The 23,531-nt window shown below is 41.4% G+C and overlaps 1 protein-coding gene across 2 annotated transcripts in view; it reads left to right on the top strand.

Annotated features, from left to right (window-relative positions):
• VPS41 (VPS41 subunit of HOPS complex) overlaps window positions 1-23,531 on the top strand; it is a 297,906-nt gene that overhangs the window by 104,965 nt on the left and 169,410 nt on the right. For both annotated transcript variants that reach the window (XM_075586656.1, XM_075586657.1), the window contains 2 exons: window positions 6,736-6,798; window positions 17,031-17,096. In XM_075586656.1, coding sequence (XP_075442771.1) covers window positions 6,736-6,798; window positions 17,031-17,096 — 129 coding nt within the window. The remainder of the gene's footprint in view (window positions 1-6,735; window positions 6,799-17,030; window positions 17,097-23,531) is intronic.

Below are 23,531 nucleotides of genomic sequence, written 5' to 3'. Positions count from 1 at the left end.
ATGCAGGGGTCTTGAAAGCAGCAATTCTACCAGAGAGATTTTTTTGTCAAATTGATTTCTTTACATAATTGGAACCAGGAGATCCTCTGAAGCTGAACTGTGCTATTGTTAGCTCCGGGGATCACCTGGCTTCCGAGATACTTACTGGGGAAGATTCCTGGTTTAAACTCCCCTCCTAAGGAAACAATATAGCCACCAAATCTGGCAAGATCAGCAGACCAATAGGAATCCGCAACGTCATTGGTTGCTACTTCCTATTGGACGATAAGGGCGGCCATATTGATTGTACATGAGAAGTACCAGTTGTATTTTCTTTCTATAAAGTGCAAGTTATGATCAATGATAAAACATTAATGATGATAGTAATTTTTATTGGAAGGTGCCATTGGAAGATGCTATGCAGGCAATTTTGATTAGAGTAGTTGTATTTTGTCTGATGAGTAGTGTAACAGGGACTTATCCCTGTTTAAATAAAGCAGCCTCAGAGCTCTTGAGAATCCATCAGAGAGATAGTTAATTGCAACCACTCAATTAAATAGTCTCCACCTGGATTAATGAGAGCTCTGTAAAAAGCCTCATATGGGAAACAGGAGAGAGATTCCTGAGTTCACAATTGGGCTGACACAGGAAAGCAGAGAAGCCTGCACACAGACACTGTCTTGAGCACAAAAGTGTGCTGAGATCAAGACATCCAGACACCCAGAGACCTATATTTTCTGGACACAGAGGACCCAGGAACCTGCCAGAGACTGACATGGAGGGCTACCTGCTTAAGTCAGGGGTACGCAAACTTTTCCCCGTGCACACCCCTGCCTGCTCATCTTAGCGCCACCCCCTCCCCCCCCTCGACTCGGCGTCAAATGACGGGCGGGGTCATGTGACGTCACATCGCCATGGTAACGTGACGTCACGTGACCCCGCGCCGTCATTTGACGCCGGGTTACCAGGACGACTTGTCGCGGGAAGGTAAGTGTATTATAGAGAGACAGGGGGTGCCCAATGCTGCATCCAATTGACAAAACATATAAAGTAAAATACTTCAATAATAATAATTGGTTATTTAGTTAACCCTTTGGCCAAAGGCGTCATAAGCCTGCATACCAACGTCAAGGTATAACCAAAATAATGCAGGTACTACACTACACTGTGAACACTTCCTTTTACCTCTGTGAGAGGGGAAACCATAATGGGTCTTGTTCCTGCAGCAAGTGAAATGACCTTCCAAGTTAAAAGGGTGAAGGAGGAGGAGTGAGCTCTGGGGGGAGGTGCCACAGCCTCCAAAGAGACATAGGTTAACACAGATACCCAGCAAGCTCAGGAACAAGACCCATTACGGTTTCCCCTCTCACAGAGGTAAAAGGAAGTGTTCACAGTGTAGTGTAGGACCTGCATTATTTTGGTTATACCTTGACGTTGGTATGCAGGCTTATGACGCCTTTGGCCAAAGGGTTAACTAAATAACCAATTATTATTATTGAAGTATTTTACTTTATATGTTTTGTCAATTGGATGCAGCATTGGGCACCCCCTGTCTCTTGTTATATACAATTGCCACGCTCAGTAGCTCTCTGGTTGACATAAATATATATTCACTTTGTGGTGGGTGTGGGAGTTTGAGCTTGCTGGGTATCTGTGTTAACCTAAGTGTATTATAGAGGCCTCACATGGTCCCCTGGCATTTAATTGAAATGCCTGGGGGAAGAGCGTGGGACCTCTATAACTGCAGTGCCCCTCCTCCCCCCCCAGTTTGCACATTGCTGGCTTAAAGTACCTCCTGAGACTTTGGGGTTGTAAGGCTGGTAATGGGAATATCTCTCCAATCTTGCAGATAGGGTCTGGGGAAGTAAGTTAGCCCTTACAAAGGGATAGGGGTTTGTTATTTTGTTGTTTTTGTATGTTTTGTCTTGATAAAGGAACAGTTTCAATAAAGCCAAGGTATAATTTCACCCTAATCAGTCTCCATTATATGTACCTCGGCACACATCTCTTACAAGTAGCTTTTGGAGCAGATAAGTAAGTAGAAATTCTCTGTCATTTTACAATTCAGCATGTTTATTTTAAGTGAATATCTTTCTTATCCTATAAACCAACAATATTCTTTTAAATATGTCGGTACTTGAAATTGAAAGTACAGTATCGAGATATCGCAATGTATTCAAGATTTTAAATGGAGTAGGTGATGTGTTGTTGGAGTACGTTTTGATAAAAAAAATGTGAACATTAATGTAAATATATGATGGAGAAGGCTTGTTTGAATTGTTGATATTTTCATCTAAACACCGACCCTGGTTTGGTTTTGCCTAATAAAGGTTGTTCTTTGTGTGATTCAAACTCCGTAAATTTAGTGTATATTCTTATTAATAAACATGTTCTATTATATCTTCTACCTATAACAGGTCATACGTGCTCTTAAATTTATGAGAAAATAATTTGAGTCTGCTAAACATTTCAACTGCTAGGACTTAAACAGCTGTATTGCATAGAACTTTTGAAGTGAAACTTATTTGCTGGCACCTACTGCTGCGGCAGCTTTTATTCTTACTAATCACCGGCTTTTACCTGGCATGTTCCTGGAATGCCACGCTGTTCACCTGGAGCATGCCGGGCTCCTTTTGCCTTCCCAGCCAGGCGCATGCCCGGCTGACGCGCGGTTGATGTGTTAATTGATAATGGTTCAGGATTTACTAGGCTGCAATGCTTCGCGTGTCCGCCAGATGGCATAAATTCATGAATTGTAATGCAGTATATGTATATGTATATATATATATATATATATATATATATATATATATATATACTGTATAACAACAACCCCTATAACCCCTAACATACAGTACTGTATATGCACATCAATGATACTGTAGGCCGGCGGGGGCGAGATGTGTTTGCAGCAGAGAGAGAACCGCTGCTCTCTCTGCGCAAACATCGGCACATTAAAAATTATTTAAAATACATTTTTATTCATAGTGTAGATGTGCAGGGGATCTCCGGAGCTGAACCGCGTTGGTTTCAGGTCCGGGGACCCCCTGCTCCCCGAGATACAGCCCCCTTAATGAGGTGCCGGTATCCCTCTGCATTTAAAGGTCCCGATCACGTGACCGCGACATGTAAACAAAGCAGAGGGATACCGGCACCCCCTAAAGGGGCCTGTATCTCGGGAAGCAGGGGGTCCCCGGACCTAAAACAAAAACGTTTCTGCTCCGGAGACCCTCTGCACATGTACAGTATAAATAAAACACATATATAAATAAACACTCGTTCCTTACCTTAGCGGCTATGTGCTATGGTAACGAAGCAGCATTTCTGTATTTTAATAATATTGTACAGTGAGCAGGGGGTTCCCTGAGCCAGAAATTAATGCTCAGTGTGTGAGTTTTTTTTATTGTGGGTAGCGGGGGTGGGTGAAGGGGGTGTTAGCCCCAACGGTGGTTGTTTAGGGCTTGCGGGGGGGTAGCGGTAGGGGTTAACCCCTTCATGACCGTAGCGGTATTAACTGCTACGGTCGTGAAGGGGTTAAGTGCACCCGCAACCCCCCCGCAAGTCCTAAACTCACACCAAGGGCCAAATACCCCCTTCACCCATCCCCGCTACCCACAATAAAGCGGGCACGGTGGGTTAACCCCTTCATTGCCTTAGCGGCTATCAGCTATGGTAATGAAGCAGCATTTCTGTATTTTTAATAATATTGTGCAGGAGCAGGGGGTCCCCTGAGCATTAATTTCTAGCTCAGGGAACCCCCTGCTCACTGTACAATATTATTAAAATACAGAAATGCTGCTTCGTTACCATAGCATATAGCCGCTAAGGTAAGGAACGAGTGTTTATTTATATATGTGTTTTATTTATACTGTACATGTGCAGAGGGTCTCCGGAGCAGAAACGTTTTTGTTTTAGGTCCGGGTACCCCCTGCTTCCCGAGATACAGGCCCCTTTAGGGGGTGCCGGTATCCCTCTGCTTGGTTTACATGTCGCGGTCACGTGATCGGGACCTTTAAATGCAGAGGGATACTGGCACCTCATAAAGGGGGCTGTATTTCGTGGAGCAGGGGGTCCCCGGACCTGAAACCAACGCGGTTCAGCTCCGGAGACCCCCTGCACATCTACACTATGAATAAAAATGTATTTTAAATAATTTTTAATGTGCCGATGTTTGCGCAGAGAGATCAGCGGTTCTCTCTCTGCTGCAAACACATCTCGCCAGGGGACGGCCTATAGTATCATTGATGTGCATATACAGTACTGTATGTGTATGTTAGGGGTTATAGGGGTTGTTGTTATACAGTATCTACTGTATATATACAGTATATACTGCATTACAATTCATGAATTTCTCGGCTTCAAAGACAACAGCTCGCAAGCGCCCCCATGCGTTTTTACACGGCATTGCAGTATTGCAGCCAGCGGGAATAAAATGCTTAAATCACGGGCGCGATATAACGCTATATACCCGGGAGAAAACGATACAAAACCGCACATCACCGGGATATTCAGAAATTCGCGGAGCTAGCCAAGTAAGAATAAAGTTGGTCGGCAGTGTACAAAAATTTCGCTTGCACAAATCACCTTCATGGTGACGGAAGTATTGTAACGGAACTGACGTGGGTGGCCTGTGTTGGCTGTGCATGCGCAGAGGTGACCAGCACGCACGTGCAGTGGCGTCCGGCGCTCGTCCCGCATTCGCAGAAGCCTCAGGCACACAGCGTGCATGTGCAGAAGCAAGGGGACACACACACTATATCTATATACGGCAGCATACTGTAGGTGCCAGATGTCACATTTTATGTCATCGCCCAGGATTTTTCCATCCATGATTGAAAGGGCTCTCAATTTGTACCTAAAAATTTGCTCATTTGAAAAGTTTTTGTGTTTCTTCAGTCTTGTACTTGTCTGTGTTTTTGTTGATCCAGTTTGGAAGCAGCCTGAAAAATATTGAAATGTTAGCACAACATCATTTGTAATTTATCTTCACTTTGTGGTACAGTATCTCTGCAACAGAGGTGTTTCTTGTTTTTCATGCTACAGATGTAGCAAGACTTAACGTCTTCGGATTAACGATGCAAGGGATCCCATTCAGAAGCATGGACCCACTCTCAGTGCGATTGCGGCAGACTGCTCCCAGCAGCGCTCCGTCTGTTGTTTGCGCTGCGCGTGCCGTCACACCCACTATAAATGTGACCTTAGGTTCTGAGAGCTTTTTGTGGGTGTGGTAGTGTTAGGACATATAAAACAGGGGATACCTTGGCGTGGTCTGCAAGTTTATAATGCTTTGGCCAAAGAATTTAACTAAATGACCCTCATTTATGAAAAGAAAAACAGATATGTATTTGACTATATCATTTGTCATATTAGATGTAGCATTGGGGCCTTTGTCTTTTGGTTATAGGTTCAAGTAAAATAAAATGTCAGTGGATTCACAATACACAAAACAAAGGGGGCGATTCACTAAGCTCTGATACGCGATGTCACATTAATTGCCATTCAAGGCAAGACACTTAATGCAGGATTGCGGTGTCATAACCAGGGGCGCAGTGCCCTGTGGGCGTTCAGGCTTGCTCTGGTGGGCCGCTGCTACGCTGTGCATCAGGGTTGCAGAGGCCCCACTCTCTTCCCCACAACAATTAAGCCGATTGCGGGGGAGAGAGCAGGGCCTCTGTAACTTGACTTACCCTTTTCTTAGTGGCCCTCCTCCATCTATGTCATGACTTAGTGTTGTCATGGCAACGTGACGTCACATGACGCCGCTGCAGAAGGGCCGGCATGTGAGGCATCAACCGTATCAGAGTTTCATGAATCCTAATTATAGTTTCTTGGTGATTCTGGTATTGATGTATTAAAGTAAGCACACCAATTAATGTTAATTTAGTAAGAATCTGTGTTTTTTACATGACAACCTTTACGGTTACAGTGATTCATGCAAATTAGTGTAATGCGGGCCTCTTTAGCTCTTAACTACAGGGTTCTCACCTCTTTTGAGCACTGGCAGCCCTGAAGAATTTTTTAAATCTCGAGGAATCCTTGCTCATCAGACCTCACACGCCCCTTTTTGCTCACATGCACCACACTTGCCCTCTTTCTCACACGCAACAACCTTCCACACTCGCCCCTTCTTACACACTCAACACTCACCCCCTTTCTCACCCTTATCCTCAACACACTCCACAGTCACTCATTATTTTTCCCTGTCACACAAGCCACATTCACCATACTACTCTCATAATCCATACAGTTACACCGCACTGAGCTTCCCTCTCACCCCACACATAGACCACTCACCCCCGCCCGCCCACATACACCACACTTACCCCTCCTCACACATACAGTATATCTCTTCTTATGCACACCACACTCAGCACCTCCCCTTATACACTCACACCACTCGCCTCCCTTTCTTTTAATCAAACCACACACTTTCCCCTTCCCCACATAAAACCTGGACCTCCTTCCCCCTCCCCACAAAAACCCAGCACACCCCTGCTGAGCATTCGGCATGGTGTTTTCTCAGGGGCCACGGCAACCTCATTGAGAAACACTGTCTTAACTGGTTATTACTGTCCATAGCTATGAGACAGAGTAGGGCAGCTATCAAATACTCTTCTGCATTGCATGGTAGCCCAAAAATATATACAATGATGTAGTGAAACAGTTAATATTTATTTCATGCTTTTAAGTTTTCAGATAGTTTGTATTATTTATTTCAACAAAATAAAGCTCACTAATACTGTCCTATCTTCACAGGTGCAGGTGTTCGGACTTTACTCAAGGGAAGGATTGCATGAAATCTTTGACTGTCCAATTAAAGTGAGTACATTTCTTTTCCACTTATTCTGAAGAACAGAGAGAGAAAGAGTAATATACTGTAGTGCCGACAAGTATTCTAAAACAAATCTGGGGCAATCACCAACAAAACCCAGGTACATGCTGGGTACATGCTGCAACATTTCAGTGACATTTCTGCAGACAGACTAATGGCCCATCGGATTAACAGTGGGGGTCACTGGCAGTCCCATTCAAACTGAATGGGACTGCCAGGGACTCCTGCTATGTTGCAGCATGTACCCAGCATGTACCTGGATCTTGTTGGTGATAGCCCCAGATTTTCCAAGGCAAGTTTTAGAATACTCGTGGGCGCACCTGTACAGTGAAGTTAGAGGGGTCTTGGGATCGGCCAATCAGGTCTTTGGGCAATCAAGTAGAAGGGAAGAAAACTGGAGGAGCACTACTGTTGGTATCAATAAGTAAGGAAAAGAAAGGTGCATATCCCATAAAAAATTATTTATTGGTCATGGAAAAAAGGGCACAGGAGAACCCCACCAACGTTTCACGCTTCACGGAGCGCTTTCTCAAGGTATACATATCACAACTTTATTAACATACATACATATATATATATATATATATATATATATATATATATATATATAGTGCAGAATAAATGAGTTCTTCAGTATTAGGTGATACCTTTTTTATTGGACTAACAATTTATGTCATAAGACAAGCTTTCGAGAGTTCTCCTCTCCTTCAGGTCAAGCAATACTGATTTACACAGGAATCAATGGCTAAAACAGTGTATAGAGAGAGAAAAAACAAACAGATATTTACTGTAGATAAGGTAGGGTGTTAAGTGTTTGAAGCCAGGAGACAGTGTCAAAGAAAGGTGGGGAGGGGAAGGGATGCTGGGGGGGGGGGGGGGGGGGAGTGAGTGTGGATAAGAGTTGAGGCAAGCAGGATAATTACAGACAATTTTGGTAGGGTGTGAGAAAACCCATGTCCACATTAAGTCCTTTGGTTTTGGTGTCAAAGAGTCTTATCATTCTGAGCTCAAATGTTTTCCGTTCTTGGGTGCTTTTAAACATTCCATTGAGGATTTTGATTTTTAGATCATTTATGGAATGATCCTGGTTGTGAGAAGTGATGTCCCACAGGTGAGCAGTATCTTCCTTCTTCGTGATGGACTATAGAGTGTCTGTGCATATTCATTCTTCCTTGTAATTTTTGGCTGGTTTCCCCAATGTAGCAACCTTGGTCACATTTGTTGCACTGAATCATATACACTATATTCGTGGATGTGCAGCTGTATGATCCTTTAACATTGAATGTTCTATGGTTGTGACTGGCTGTGGGATCCTGGCAAACCTGGCAAACCTAAAACAATTCCATGAGTCCCTAAACTCATTCCATCCAGCAATTAAACTCAAAATGGATTATTCGGCAAACCTAATAAACTTTCTAGACACGACAGTAACACTGAAAGATGGCAAACTACACACATCTGTATACAAGAAACCAACAGACAGATGCAGTTACCTCCACAACTCCAGCTTCCATCCCACTCACACCAAACAAGGTATCATACACAGCCAGGCTATAAGATGATACCGCATATGCTCTGACACTGAAGACAGAAACAGGCATCTCACAACCCTGACCGAATCGTTCAGACAGAAGGGATACAAACCAAAGACTATTGCCAAAACTATTACATCTGCACTAAAAGCCCCACGAGAACACCTGCTACAATACAGACAGAAAGAACCTACCACACGCATACCACTAGTGACCACATACAACCCTACCCTAGAGGGAATACGAAAAATAATCAAAGATCTGCAACCCATGCTGACAGAGGATGCGACATTAAAAGAAATCTTTCCCAAACCTCCCATTCTTGCATTTAGGCAACCACCAAACCTCAAACAGAAATTAGTCAGCAGAAAACTTCACAACGATTTTAAAGACATGAATAATGGCACAAAACCGTGCAGCAACACACGCTGCAAACTCTGCAAACATATTTGCCAGGATCCCACAGCCAGTCACAACCATAGAACATTCAATGTTAAAGGATCATACAGCTGCACATCCACGAATATAGTGTATATGATTCAATGCAACAAATGTGACCAAGGTTGCTACATTGGGGAAACCAGCCAAAAATTACAAGGTAGAATGAATATGCACAGACACTCTATAGTCCATCACGAAGAAGGAAGATACTGCTCACCTGTGGGACATCACTTCTCACAACCAGATCATTCCATAAATGATTTAAAAATCAAAATCCTCAATGGAATGTTTAAAAGCACCCAAGAATGGAAAACATTTGAGCTCAGAATGATAAGACTCTTTGACACCAAAACCAAAGGACTTAATGTGGACATGGGTTTTCTCACACCCTACCAAAATTGTCTGTAAATATCCTGCTTGCCTCAACTCTTATCCACACTTTCTCTCCCTTTCTCCCCCCCCCCCCCCCAGCATCCCTTACCCTCCCCACCTTTCTTTGACACTGTCTCCTGGCTTCAAACACTTAACACCCTACCTTATCTACAGTAAATATCTGTTTTTTTTCTCTCTCTCTATACACTGTTTTAGCCATTGATTCCTGTGTAAATCAGTATTGCTTGACCTGAAGAAGAGAGGAGAACTCTCGAAAGCTTGTCCTATGACATAAATTGTTAGTCCAATAAAAAAGGTATCACCTAATACTGAAGAACTCATTTATTCTGCACTATCGCAACTGGACTAACACGGCTATTTTCTGCTTTATATATATATATATATATATATATATATGCACAAAGTAATATGATCAACCAATACTCACAGCTCACATGTGATCCGCCCTCTGTGATTGCTAATAATCTTCTGATGTGTGCATATACGTTAGTGTACACACAAAGATGACGCCTACTGTCTCCGCCTCCAACTACTAATCCAGAGGCATGTGAGGTCTAACAACCCTCAAGGTACGCGCTTGCGCAATGACCAAATGAGGGAGGGTCCCCCATGCCAGTGGAAGCCTTTTTGAGAGCGGACAGCTGCCACCCCAGGTCATTGATTAAAGGAATCCCTAAGGGACAATTCATACGCATAAAACAAAATTGTTCTACATCTGATGATTTTATTAAACAGTCAAGGGACCTGTTAGATAGATTCACAGCTAGAGGCTATAATAGGCTTGACCTAGAAAAAACACTTGAGGAAGTTACCCTTATGGAGAGATCTACTTTATTTAGAAGCAAAACAGAAGAGATAAAGAAGAACTCTTTAAGTTTAAGTTTAAGTTATTACTCAATATAGTGCACAATCTGAGCAGATCAAGCAGATCGTCAGAAAATATTGGAATGTGCCATCTGTAGATCCCGCACTTAAAGATATCTTCAATGAGGGACCCAAATTTGTCTTTAGACGTGCTAAAACAATTTCCAATTCAGTGTCCTCGAGTCTTTTCCAGTCCCCTAATGATACGATTAAAAATCCTCTTCCATCTGGCTCCTTCAGATGTTCTAAATGCAAAAGCTGTAAATACATGAAGGCAGGGTCAGAATTTGTGTCCACAGCGACGGGTCAGCGATATAGATCTAGGACATTCATTAATTATAACACAAATTTTGTGGTCTATCTCCTGACCTGCCGCTGTGGTAAACTATGGCGAACTATTCGAGCCCTTAAGGTTAGAATAATGGAGCATGTGCGCCTAATTGAGAAGGAGGATCTTTTGCACCCGTGTCTAACCATTTCTCATGTTGTTGTCAGGGTGGCCTGTCAGGTTCTTCCTTTATGGGAATCGAGCAGGTCTCTTGCTCTATTAGAGGTGGGGACAAATTGAATTTGCTGAACCGACGGGAACTCTTTTGGATATTTACGATCAACACAATGGTTCCCTCCGGCCTCAATACTGACTGGGATCTGGGTCCTTTTTTGGACAATTAGATCATTTTCTTCCCAATGGTTAGGCACCTCTAGAGTATTAATTATGATCCCATAGTGTATACTTTCAATATTGAGTTCCTCGTGGATTGTATCTGTATCTGTATATCATGTACTGTATTTGTACATTATAATATCAAATTTAATCCTTAATAATATTTAAATAACGTATTCTTTAATGAAATATAAATGCATCTCAAGTGGCTCTAGTTTATAATTTTTTGATCTAGTGGTCAAATTTAATTTAATTGAATATAATCAAATTTATGATTATTATGTAAAAAAACATTATTGCTTTAGCAATACCTCCTTTTCTTAATATTTTCCTCCCTCCCTCTTTTTCATTCTCTTTTTTTTGCTCAACATGTTTCTTGATAGGACGTCCCTTCAATATGGTTTCTTGGTGAAGATATTATCTTCTGGAAATGTGTTCTCAAAATACGATTTTTCAAAATATTTCCTTAATATGTTGTTTCTTAAATTTAAATGTATTGCTCTCAAATTTCTTGTTTTGTTTTTATAACTAGCTTTAAGAAGTTCTTGGTATTTCTAATAGAGCAATGTTTCCCCGTTACATTATGTATTCATTTGTTCTATATTTGCAATGTGGTAATAGGTGGTTGTATAAGTTAAGGTCGCTGGGTGGATATAGATGGCAAGTAACCATGAGTGATTTTCCATGGAGGAACTGTTCTGGATAATGATTTCTCTAGAACAGAGCTTATTATTACATTAATTGGGTATTCTTTCCATTTACTTAATGCTCTATGTTTGCCACTTTTTATCCACTCAGTGTACTTGCAATCAGCTCCATGACAATATAGGGCTTAGGTTTGACTATGCATATGTAAAGTGATGTTTTTAGTGACCCCCTCTGGTCAATTAATATCATTTATAAATAGAGTAAAACAGGATTTTTTTTTTGTAAATATGTTTTCTTTAATACATATATTTTAAAGTTTATTAACTCTATTGATGTTATGTTACGTCTCGTCTCAGCACACTTTGTGGTCACTCTGTATATTTCCATTCTACCAGTCACTCTCCCACCCCGCACTCGGGGCATTCTGTGTGCCTCCAGCGTTTTGGGCTGGTTTTGCGCAAGCGCACTCCGCCGAGGGTCCGTGGCTCACAAGGTCTGCTCCGATTGCGAGGAGGGACTAATGACTTGGTAAGTTTAGGATGCGCGCGCATCTAGAGCTTCAATGACGCATATGGCTAGGGTCACCTTATGACGTCTTCTCCCCGCGCCCCGCGGCTTCCACTGGCATGGGGGACCCTCCCTCATTTGGTCATTGCGCAAGCGCGTACCTTGAGGGTTGTTAGACCTCACATGCCTCCGGATTAGTAGTTGGAGATGGAGACAGTAGGCGTCATCTTTGTGTGTACACTAACGTATATGCACACATCAGAAGATAATTAGCAATCACAGAGGGCGGACCACATGTGAGCTGTGAGTATTGGTTGATCATATTACTTTGTGCCTATATATGTTAATAAAGTTGTGATATGTATACCTTGAGAAAGCGCTCTGTGAAGCGTGAAACGTTGGTAGGGCTCTCCTTTGCCCTTTTTTCCATGACCAATAATTAATTTTTTATGGGATACGCACTTTTTTCCCCCTTACTTTTTGATACTAACAGTAGTGCTCCTCCAGTTTTCTTCCCTTCTACTTGTCTACCCCGTGGACGGAAGCACACCTGGGGACCCCTCACCTGTGGATCGCAAGGTTTTTGCAGCACTCAAAGTGAGTCAATCGCTTGCTACATGTTTTTCCTGTTCAGGACTTTATTTATGTAGACATTTTGGTACATTATAGGGTGTTATTATATTCAATTGTCCTGGTATCATTGTTCACCACAGCGTCACTTATCAGTTAGCTTACTATCCAGGATTGCAACCCAGTACCTGTCTTCTATCAAGTTTGTCTAGTGGTCCCCCCACAAGTATCCGGTTATTCATCTACTTACCTACCTTACCGTTGGGAAGTCCATAGCACTACGCATTCACCAGCTTTGGGCAATCAAGTCTTCTGGTGGCAGCAGTGGTCCAGAGACCACAGTTTTAGAACTCACGTTTAAAGACTTAGCAATGTCAGTCACATCAGGAATATTTCTGGCTTACCAAATTCTGGGCCCTATATGCCCATGAGCTCAGAATGTGAAATAAATACCCTGTTCTCCCCTCAGTCAAACCTGATGGTTAAGTGCTGGGAGAAAGCGAACATATTAAATCTCACAGCTTCTGAAATAATCATGGCAAATCTTTACATATTTGGCAGCCTTTCATGCCTTATTTCCAGATTTTACAACTGTAATAAAGCTTAATATTGCTCTATAAATAAAGGCGTATTCAATAATAATAAAAATGTGGATGCAGTTGATATCTTTTTTTTTTTTTTTGGTGTGGTCTATATGAAGCCCTGAATAGATCTTTGACACATTACTCATATTGTATCTATTCTACTCTGTGATTCGATATAATTTTGTATTTATATTTTTGCAAAGAATACTGCATTAAACTGTATTCGATGTTAGCATTGAAACATCATAAAAAATATTCAGTTAAAAATATTATGAGCATGCAACAATGCCACACACCTTTTAAGTGACAGTCATCTAACTTACTCTTTGGAACTGCAGACAAGAGTATTATAATCCCAGACAATAATCAAAATGTTTAGTTACAAAAAAACAATTATGTATAAAGCATTGTATTGATTATTTTTTCTTCAGTAAATCTGGCACTACTTTATTATTATTATTATTACTACTACTACAAGAAAAAGTAATCCCAGTTGTGGGCACTCAAAACCATCAAGAGAGTGGAATGTATTAAAAAAATCATTTTCAATAAGTTTAATAATGGGAGTTGATTAACCGCCGATGGATAAAAGATAAAAATTATATAATATGTATAATGAAACAGCCTTATAAAGTGCACAACTGAACACATTATCGGCAGCTATGTCTAAAACCTACACAGCTTAAATACTATAACCAAAAATAGTAGGAAAGTGGTTCAGTATAATCCCTCATGGATATTATAATGTTGATAGTATTGGCTGTGGTCATAGAAACATGTCCTATGAAGACACTTGTATAGCTACAATATAAATATACAGTATGTACAGGCAGTCCTCGGTTACCCGACACAATGCATTACTCAAAATGGCGTTGGATAGCGAAACCTTGTAAAGCGAAACACGTTTCCCATAGGAACACTGTTTAAATGAAAGGTTCCGTTCCTGAAGGCATTTTTAATGCTAAAATACACAAAATATTTTACGCAGGCAATAACATATGCAGCACACACATAAATTATATAGTGCATATACTGTACAGGCATACCCCGCATTAACGTACGCAATGGGACCGGAGCATGTATGTAAAGCGAAAAATGTACTTAAAGTGAAGCACTACCTTTTTCCCACTTATCGATGCATGTACTGCACTGCAATCATCATATACGTACATAACTGATGTAAATAACGCATGTGTAACAGGCTCTATAGCCTCCCCGCTTGCGCACAGCTTCGGTACAGGTAAGGAGCCGGTATTGCTGTTCAGGACGTGCTGAAAGGCGCATGCGTGAGCTCCCGTTTGCCTATTGGGCGATATGTCCTTACTCGCGAGTGTACTTAAAGTGAGTGTCCTTAAACCGGGGTATGCCTGTATTATATATATATAATATAACATAATATATAATATAATATAAAAATATAAATTATATAGTATAATATATATATTATATACACATAAACAACTTTGCAAAGCGTCATAAGAGCGTTGGATAAGCCGTTTTGGCGTTGTAAAAATGAACATAGGTATGCATTGCATAGCGTTGGATAAGCCATTCATTGTAAAACGAAGCGTTGTAAAACGAGGACTGCCTGTAGTCTAAAACGTATAGTCGGAGACTAATAGATATATTGCTAAGATACAGTATGCAATTGTATATAGAACAGGATCAGTAACCTGTAGAGTGAGCAAAGATCCCACACAACCTTTGTAATAGATACACTATATATTGACAGGGATCTGTCCTTACTGTGAAGTAACAGTCTACTTTTGCTATTAGAAGTGCTTCAATGTTGCACTCTATGCCAACCTCAAGGTCATTAATAAACTGGTTAAAAACCAGTGACCCGAGTACTGAACCTTGAGGTACTTAAAATTTTAGCCCAACCTGCTGTCTATCCTTCAACCAGTTTTCAATTCTGCTACCATAATTAGGTTTTGTGTGTGTTCTCGGCAAACACTGAGATTAGCGTTTCAAAGTGGAATTTGGATCTCAGACTTTGAAGTTGTTGTCTGAAAAGTGAGTATGTGTTTCCTTCATGAAGGCAACATACACAATGCTGATCTGTGTGTGCTAGTGCCTGCTGTCTAGCTGCCGCATCTCGGTTTTCGTGGTACAAACTGGGACTGTATTGCACATCTGTAGCCGAAAGGCTAACATGGTTTTCAAGGAAACAGCTGTTTGTTCCTATAAATGCTTTGTTTGGTTGATGTTATTTTATCATCTTGGAATATATATATATATATATATATATATATATATATATATATATATATATATATATAAATAAAACGAAAAGAAGACAGCGCGGCTCCCTTAGCATAATACTGTAATTTAATAATAAAATATACGTGTAGATAGGTCACGGACACTTACAATGTGCAAAGTATGATGCCAGGAGATGGAAGATCCCCTGAGGAAGTTGCTTGGCGCGACGAAACGCGTAGGGAAGGAGCTAGTATTGGACTTTTTATTACAACACTCATATTTTGAGTATATTTTGAGTCATTTGTTATCTTGCTCGCTTTGGAGCCGGTCCGGATCTATCACGCATAACATCTTGATGCAGGAAGCCTGACTGCCGTGTCAGTATCCTGTAGTATTGGAGGACATTCACTCTCGTGGGATTTACTACCAGGGGGAGACCGGGTGCGCGCGCATCCTCCTGGCATCCACAACAGAAGTGTATTGGACACCATACACGTCATTTCATCCACGGAGGCTCCATCGGGTGACTGAAAAGACCTTATATCATTGTCTTATTTTACTTTGCACATTTGTAAGTGTCCGTGATCTATCTACTGCTGCGGCCGAGTTTATTCGAGCATTTGCCCGTTCTCGGCCGCAGCAGTAACCTGGCGCGTGCCGGAGGGTGCCGGGCGCGCGCCGAAGCCTCGGAGGAGAGGCCCGCCGATCGGGGCTTCCCCCTCTCCTCACCGGATCCGCCGGGTCCCCCGGAACGTCCCGCCGCAATCCTCACATCCGCGCGACACCAGGGCTCACTCGGGGAGCCCTGGGCACGCGTACAGGCGGCACAGGCACCCGATGACGCGTGACCGCGCATCAGTGATGCGCGGCACGCTGAGGGAGTGCGGCTCGCAAGCCGGGACATATCCCGGCTTGCGGAATGAGCCGTACTCAAATAAAGTGTGCCGCCTGTGTACACGTGTGGGGTTGATTTTAACTGGATATGCATAAGAGGCTATGGGATAGGCTATACCATAATGTGTGCTCATTTGCATGTCATTTCCCAGAATCCCTTGCTGCAGTGGAAGTGCTGTGTGCTGGGTGATAATGGGGAAAGGCGGGGTTGCAGACCTGCCTAAGACATGCAGATGAGCATACAGTTGTATTTGCATATTTGCTTTCCTGTGGAGGGTTTTTGTCACTTTTTTTACTCACCATAACTTAACTCAGTATTATGGTATAGCCTATCCCATAGCCTCTTATGCATATCCAGTTAAAATCAACCCCACACTGATTAAACCCATCAAGGTCGAAACAGCTGTCTGTGGGTGGTTTTCTGGGTATGCACCGTAACCCTGGCTGTGCTCAAAGCTGTGACCATGCAGCAAGCTTAAGCCTATAGGGAACCATGTTAAAAATGGTTTTTGAGGCAAAAAGTGACACTGTGTGCTCATTTGCATGTCATTTCCCAGAATCCCTTGCTGCAGTGGAAGTGCTGTATGCTGGGTGATAATGGGGAAAGGCGGGGTTGCAGACCTGCCTAAGACATGCAGATGAGCATACAGTTGTATTTGCATATATATATATATATATATATATATATATATATATATATATATATATTAATGTGTGTATATATATATATATATATATATATTAATGTGTATATATATATATATTAATGTGTATATATATTAATGTGTATATACTATACTGTATATATATATATATATATATATATATTTATTTATATATATATATTGTATATATACTGTATATTGGAATATATATATACTGGAAACTAATACTGTAATGCTTTTTTTCTCTTGTAGATTGTTGCTGTTAATCCTCTGTTTGGAAAGTCCAACTGTAAGCAGTTTGTAACTGGAGGAAATAAGGTATGTTCTGATATGAACATTACAATGGTACTGTAAATCGGCCTCTAACAATGTTTGTTTACCAATGTGAATAATTATACATGTGTACTGTATCTTCTGTTCGTGTTTCGGGAGCTGATATCCTTCTCCTAATTTCTGTCAAAGAAGCTTGTGTGTCTTAAAAAGATGGCAAGTTAGGTGGTCAAAATTGGCCTTCTATGTACAGTATGTTCTTTCAGTTACTATATATGCTTGTTTAGGTGCACCTACTATGATAGGAAATGGAACTTCATAGACATTACTAATGCGCAGGACCATGAATAGTGCATGTACTGTAGTGTACGCCCATTTGAGTGGCTGATAATAACTGATAACTGCTACAGTATGGGACATTTGTAATTTAAATCATTTTAGTAATTCGGTGTTTGTTTTCTAGGATTATTTACAAAGGACCATAGTTTTGGGGGTTTGTTAAAAAAAAAAAATATATATATATATATACAGTATATATATATATATATATATATATATATATATATATATATATATATATATATATATATATATATATATATATATATATTTTTTTTTTTTATCTTTATTTTTTTTATTTATAAGATTTTTTGAGGAGGGGATACAAAAAGATGAGTGGGTGATGTTTAAAGACAATAATATATCACTATGAAGATACAGAAAGACGAAAAAATCTAAACCAAGGGGGGTTAGGTACATTTCAAAACAACTTCATGTAAACATACTTAATTGGATGGTTGTACTTTGCTTTGTCACGATCACACTCATCCTGAACACAAATCATCGACTGTTTGCCATGTTTTTCTTGGGTAAATGGTTTGGTGAGCTATTTTTATTTAAACTCTGGCTTTATTTGTGGATCCTCTTCGATAAGGGTTTTACAGATACCTATAATGTAAGTAATTGATTTAGAGCCATGAGGATCGTTTCTCTCCATCCAAGGTCCCCAGACCGCCTCAAACTTAGTTAAATATTTATTTTAAATAATATGTCTTTTAAATTATTTACTATGAATACCGGTTTAGGTCGGTATTGAGGAGCGATATTGGCCTGTTACTTTCGCATCGCATAGGATCCTTCCCTTCTTTAGGGATAACTGTGATCAATGCTTTGACACCTGGATGGGAATTTCTTCCCCTTCCAAAAAAAGAGTTAAACAATTTAAGCATATGTGGTTTAAGTATGCCCTGATATTTCTGGACTTGGGGGTTCTGCTGGTTTTATATTCTTTATGACCTCATCTATCTCAATTAGAGATATTTTCGCATTCAGTTGGACCAATTCTTGATTTAAAACTTTTGGCAGGTTACAGCTTTTTAAGAAGGTCTGAGTCTTTTCAACTAAACTGGGAATATTAGGGAGGGGCTATATGTTATTTTACCATCCTTACGCTTGAGGGTCAGGATATTCAATAATTTATTTTTTTAAATTTGTTTGTGAGGTGTTTTAGCTTTGTGTCCCTTGTGATAAATGAGTTGTTTGGTCCATTTAATGGTTCTTGCAACGTCCTCTAATTGAAATTCTCTCAGTTCTTCCCTAGCCCCTGTTATTCTCTGAAGGACCTTCTTTTTAGGATTAGTCTCTAAGTCTAGAGTAGCTTGTAGTTTCAACCTTTTTTATGAGAGGTAAGGGATATATACAAACATCTAATGCAGGCTTTGTGGGCTTCACAGAGTCCCAGAGATAGAAGGTAGTTACCCTGCCATTATTGATCTGAAAATAATATTTAAGATTTGGTGTGGATTTTCCAATACATTTCAGGATTATCGAGTAGTGAATCATGTAGTCTCCACCATGTGGGTGAGGTAAATTTGATTCGGAGCATGGTCTGACCAGGTAATGGGGCCAATGTCAGTTGCTGAAAAGGACAGAACCGGATCTGGGCTAACCAATAAATAATACATTCTGGAAAATGTGTCATGGGGGGGAGGGGAGAAGAATGAATAGCCTCTTTGTCCTTGTTGTTTGTGACCTCCATATATCAATCAAGGGGAAGCCTTTGATGGAGTCTTTCAGTATTTTTGATAAATGTGAGGTTTAAAGAACTTGAGATGGACCTGGGTGTGATGATTTGTCTATGTCAGGGTTGAGGACTGTGTTAAAGTCCACCACAAGAATGACTGATTTGGAATTCAAGTTGCTCAGTTGGGTGAAAGTGTTGCTGCAATTCCTCTTGTTTATCATTGGGGTTATATACAGTACATTTTCTAAAGTGAGGTCTTCGCCTGCCAGGGATCCTGTAATTATGATGTATCTGCCTTCTTTCTCCAAGATGACAATTTTATTAACCAGAAATGGTACAACTCTTTTAAAAAGAATAGCTACACCTGCCTTTTTGGCTGACCTGGAAGTGAAAAAACCTCCATGAAAAGATTTGTTTAATAAGGCTGGAGGGTCACTCCCCGGAAATTAGTCTCTTGAAGAAATATTATGTCGTTTCTCGAGTTCTTCAGTACCGAGAGAGCGAGCCGGTGATTTCGGTTTGTGTTGAGGCCTTTCATGTTTATTTCATGTTTATTGAAATAAATTTCAACAGTGAGGATGTCTGGGCACTCATTGTACAGTTCAAAGGGTTTGGATCTGTTAAATATGCCTTTTGGAATGTAATACTATATCGCTGTTTGATTATAGCATAGATCTGTATTGTTAGCAATCTCTCCTTAGGGGAGGGGCAAGGGGATGGGGTGGGTAGAAGGGGAAGGATGAAGGAAATGGGAGGCCACTGAGTGTGGCCTAAAATGTAACACTGACTGCATGGGGAACCAGTAGTCAGATAGTCAGATAAAATGGCTAATTCTCAGGGAGGACATGGTCTGGAACAGGGGGGGACAGCCACCGACCACCACGGGACCCAGCCACATATAGAATCAATAACCAATTAACCTGTTAAACTACAACAATGAACAGTTAGAGAGATTTTAAACTGGATGGACAACTTTTCTACATTTCCCCCCCCTTGTCCATATTTTTACTCAGTTGAACCATCACCCTGAGGCATCTTGGGGAGGAACCTGAGGGAGGTAGTGAAGTATGTTTCTAGATATGTTATTTTTAACTTCATGGGGCAGGTGAGGGTATCTTACAGGCTTAGCACCCGGATATTAAATCCTAAACTAGGAATCACAGTGTGGGAGAGAGAAGTTTTAAGGTTTACAGTCTGTAAATTGCGGGCCCTTTTGGGTAACATGAAGTCATTTTTCCCTACCACTCTGGATACGGTTATCTGGGTATCCTTGGTGGTGGGAACAATCTCGCTAGATTCTTATTCTGCCTCGTAGGTCTCATCTTCTCAAAAGGTGACTCCTTTTCCACAGGTACGCTAAACTCCTGGCAACAAACGCCAGCTGTTCAACCTTATGGTTTTAGTTCTGCCAGGGGGGGGGGGAATTCAAATTTAACTTAGTCTCTACCTTACTTTGGATCACTTTGCTCTGTGACTGTAATGGGTTGGCCTCCGATTTTCCTTATCCCCACCTCCTATTTTTCCAGGGGCTTAGGCCTAGACCTAAAGAAAGTTATCTCCCTCCCTTGGTGAACAGAGTGATTATGATGTGCCCTCCTTAATCACAGTTAATTGAAACGGGAAACCCCAGCGATATTTTATACCTTTCTCACGCAGGATCGTGGTCACTGGTCTTGGCACCCATAGTTTTTAATCATTGAGATTGCTAGGTCATTAAAGATCTTGATTTGGGACCGTTCAAGCCTCAGGTGGGTTCTATTTGTACAGGCTCCGATTATTTGTTCCTTCATGAAGAAGTAGTGGACTAGTGGTAACTACACAACAAAACAGGAACAAGTCCCTAGTATCAGAGCTCAAGTTCCATAAGGTTTGTAGAAATCACTATTCAGATGGTAAACTTGCTTGAAGACAGACTTCATGAGCCTCTGTGTGTACCTCTGACTAGGTGTGCTTATGTGCTCATATGTGGGGACATTAATCAGCGAGTTCCTGGGGTATATATCTGGGACCAGAGGACTGTAAGCAAATGGCCCTTATATCCCCTCGGAGTTGTGGTCACCCTAGAGCAGCATCCAAATGTATAGTTCACATCTCCCAAAGCATGAATGGAGAAAAAAGAGGATACTCACAGTAAGTAGGCAGTCCGTTATGGTGCGTGCATCACGCCAGGCATGAATGAGGAAGAATTCCAGGAGGAAAAAAGCGGAGCACTGCTGCAGTGCAAAACTGGGGCTAAACACGGAGTGATTGAAATAAAAACACCTTTATTGCATGATGTACAATGTGGAGAACACCTTTATTGCATGGTGTACAATGTGGAGTGCAGGTAGAAAAACTCGAATGCGTTTCGCGCATAGCACTTTGTCAAAGTTAATTGAAACGGGAAACCCCAGCGATATTTGATACCTTTCTCGCGCAGGATCGTGGTCACTGGTCTTAGCACCTGTAGTTTGTTAATCATTGAGATTACTAGGTCATTAAAGATCTGGATTTGGGACCCTTCAAGCCTTAGGTGGGTTCTATTTCTACAGGCTCCGATTATTTTTTTCCTACGTGAAGAAGTAGTGGGCTAGTGCCCTGTTATGGTCTTTCAGTTTCGAACCCAAAGCCCTATGGACTCTGTCAAGGCAGAGCATTTCTTCCATCAGGTCCGGTATCAATGAGAGGAACAGTCTATAAAGGTAGGGTTATAATTAGTTGTTGGGAACGCTTTCAGGTGTATTCCTGATGCTGAGGTTTTGTCTCCTCTCCCTGTTCTTATTATCCTCAATTGTATTTTTAACCTGTGAATTTCATCATCGGTGGCTGCATGTCATTGTAGATATTCATCCATTTTGTTCTCTCTATTGCTGGTTCTTTCCTCTAGGTTATTTAGGTATTTTCTAAACTTCAATATTGCCTTCTGTAATTTCTGCTGGAAGGTGTTTGTAATTGTATGGAACAGTGCTTCCAGATCCTTCTTTGTGAAAGTCTGGAATTCCCCTTTGTCCTGATCTGAGTCCGAGGAGGCGGGAGGGCTGAGGCACCAGCATATCCATGCTTTGTAGTGGAGCGATTGTTTGGCTGAAAAAAATTTGGGTTACCTATTGGGAGAAAAGACAGAAATGCCCAATGCTATGTTAGCAACTGTACCTTTGAAACTCCAAAAAAAGTTGTTTCCCCCTAAGTGTCAAGCAAGTGGTCCACCTTAGATTTCGCTCTGGGGGCCCCCTGCTCCCCGAGATACTTACAGAAGGTGCTCCAGGTCCTTACTCCTGTTTAAATGTCCTGCTGGCCAATAGGAAGCCGCAAGGGGTGATATTGCAGCTTTCTATGGGGTCGCCTGACCTTTGAACCGTGATATTTGGTACTCAGCCGGAGCTGCTACCTGGGGCACCTTCGCCTGTTAATATCTGGGGAAGATGTGTAGAACGCCAGTGCATCAGAAATACAAGTCCTTAGTGTATTCGTAACATCTGCAGTTAAGAAACTCCCAATAAGCTGTATATAACACAATATAACACAATAAAGTTACCCTAATAGGGTTTAAGGGACTAGTACTTAATGTCACAGACACCAATAAAGAATAGTACAATCAATGTCCCATATAGTGAGAATCAAGGGGTATGGCAACCCACAGGTATAACTCACTTTTGAATTGCAGAATCCAAGGGAGTGTTCTTTAGCAGGGATAAATAGCGTGCAGTCCACCAGTAACAGAAGCAGGAACAGGAGAAAAAACGGCAGTGCACTGCCAACAAAACCAGGAGGAGGCTCACGGCAGCAAAAGCAAAAATTTATTTATGCCATAAAAAGATTGGACAAAGGTCCCCCCTAGCCCCAACAAGTATCCACATATGCGTTTGGGGCTCTATGCCCTTTCTCAATATCTGGGGAAGCAGGGGGGCTGGGAGCTGAAATTAAAGCACTTAATCTCCAGAGGTTGCTTTCCATCTAGTAAAAAAACACTAGGAAGTACTGATTCTTTAATGTCTGGATGTGCGTAACGCCAAGTTTAGCTATGGCCATGCTCAGGGGTGCACAAACTGGGGGGCACAAGATTTTCTAGGCGGGGCGCTAACTGCTCTTACCTACTCTCAGCCGGCTCTTTGGCAACGCGGCGTCAAATGCCGCCACGGGGTCATGTGACGTGACGCCTTGGCAACACTCATCAAATGACGCTGCTTGGTCACATGACGTGATGTCACATGACCCACACCTCTTTTGCATGTCGTTAGCAGCAACATCTGTTATAGTTAAGGCTAAGGGCCATTACAGACACCTCGTTATTGAACTTTAAAGAAGTGGACTCATGCAGATGTGAGTCTCTTACTGTCCTCTCATTTCCTGTTATTCATGTGCCAACTAAACTGTTGATGGTACAGATTGCTTCATACCAGATTTAATGGTTATCTTTTAAGATGGCTCTTGTACTAATGCATTCAAATGCATTATTATGCTATCTATGTACTGTAGTGTAT

This window comes from Ascaphus truei, chromosome 2 (assembly GCF_040206685.1).
Source record: "Ascaphus truei isolate aAscTru1 chromosome 2, aAscTru1.hap1, whole genome shotgun sequence".
NCBI classification, from domain to species: Eukaryota; Metazoa; Chordata; class Amphibia; order Anura; family Ascaphidae; genus Ascaphus; species Ascaphus truei.
The sequence above is the reverse complement of the archived record's forward strand: the minus strand, read 5'-3'. Positions and strand labels throughout refer to the sequence as shown.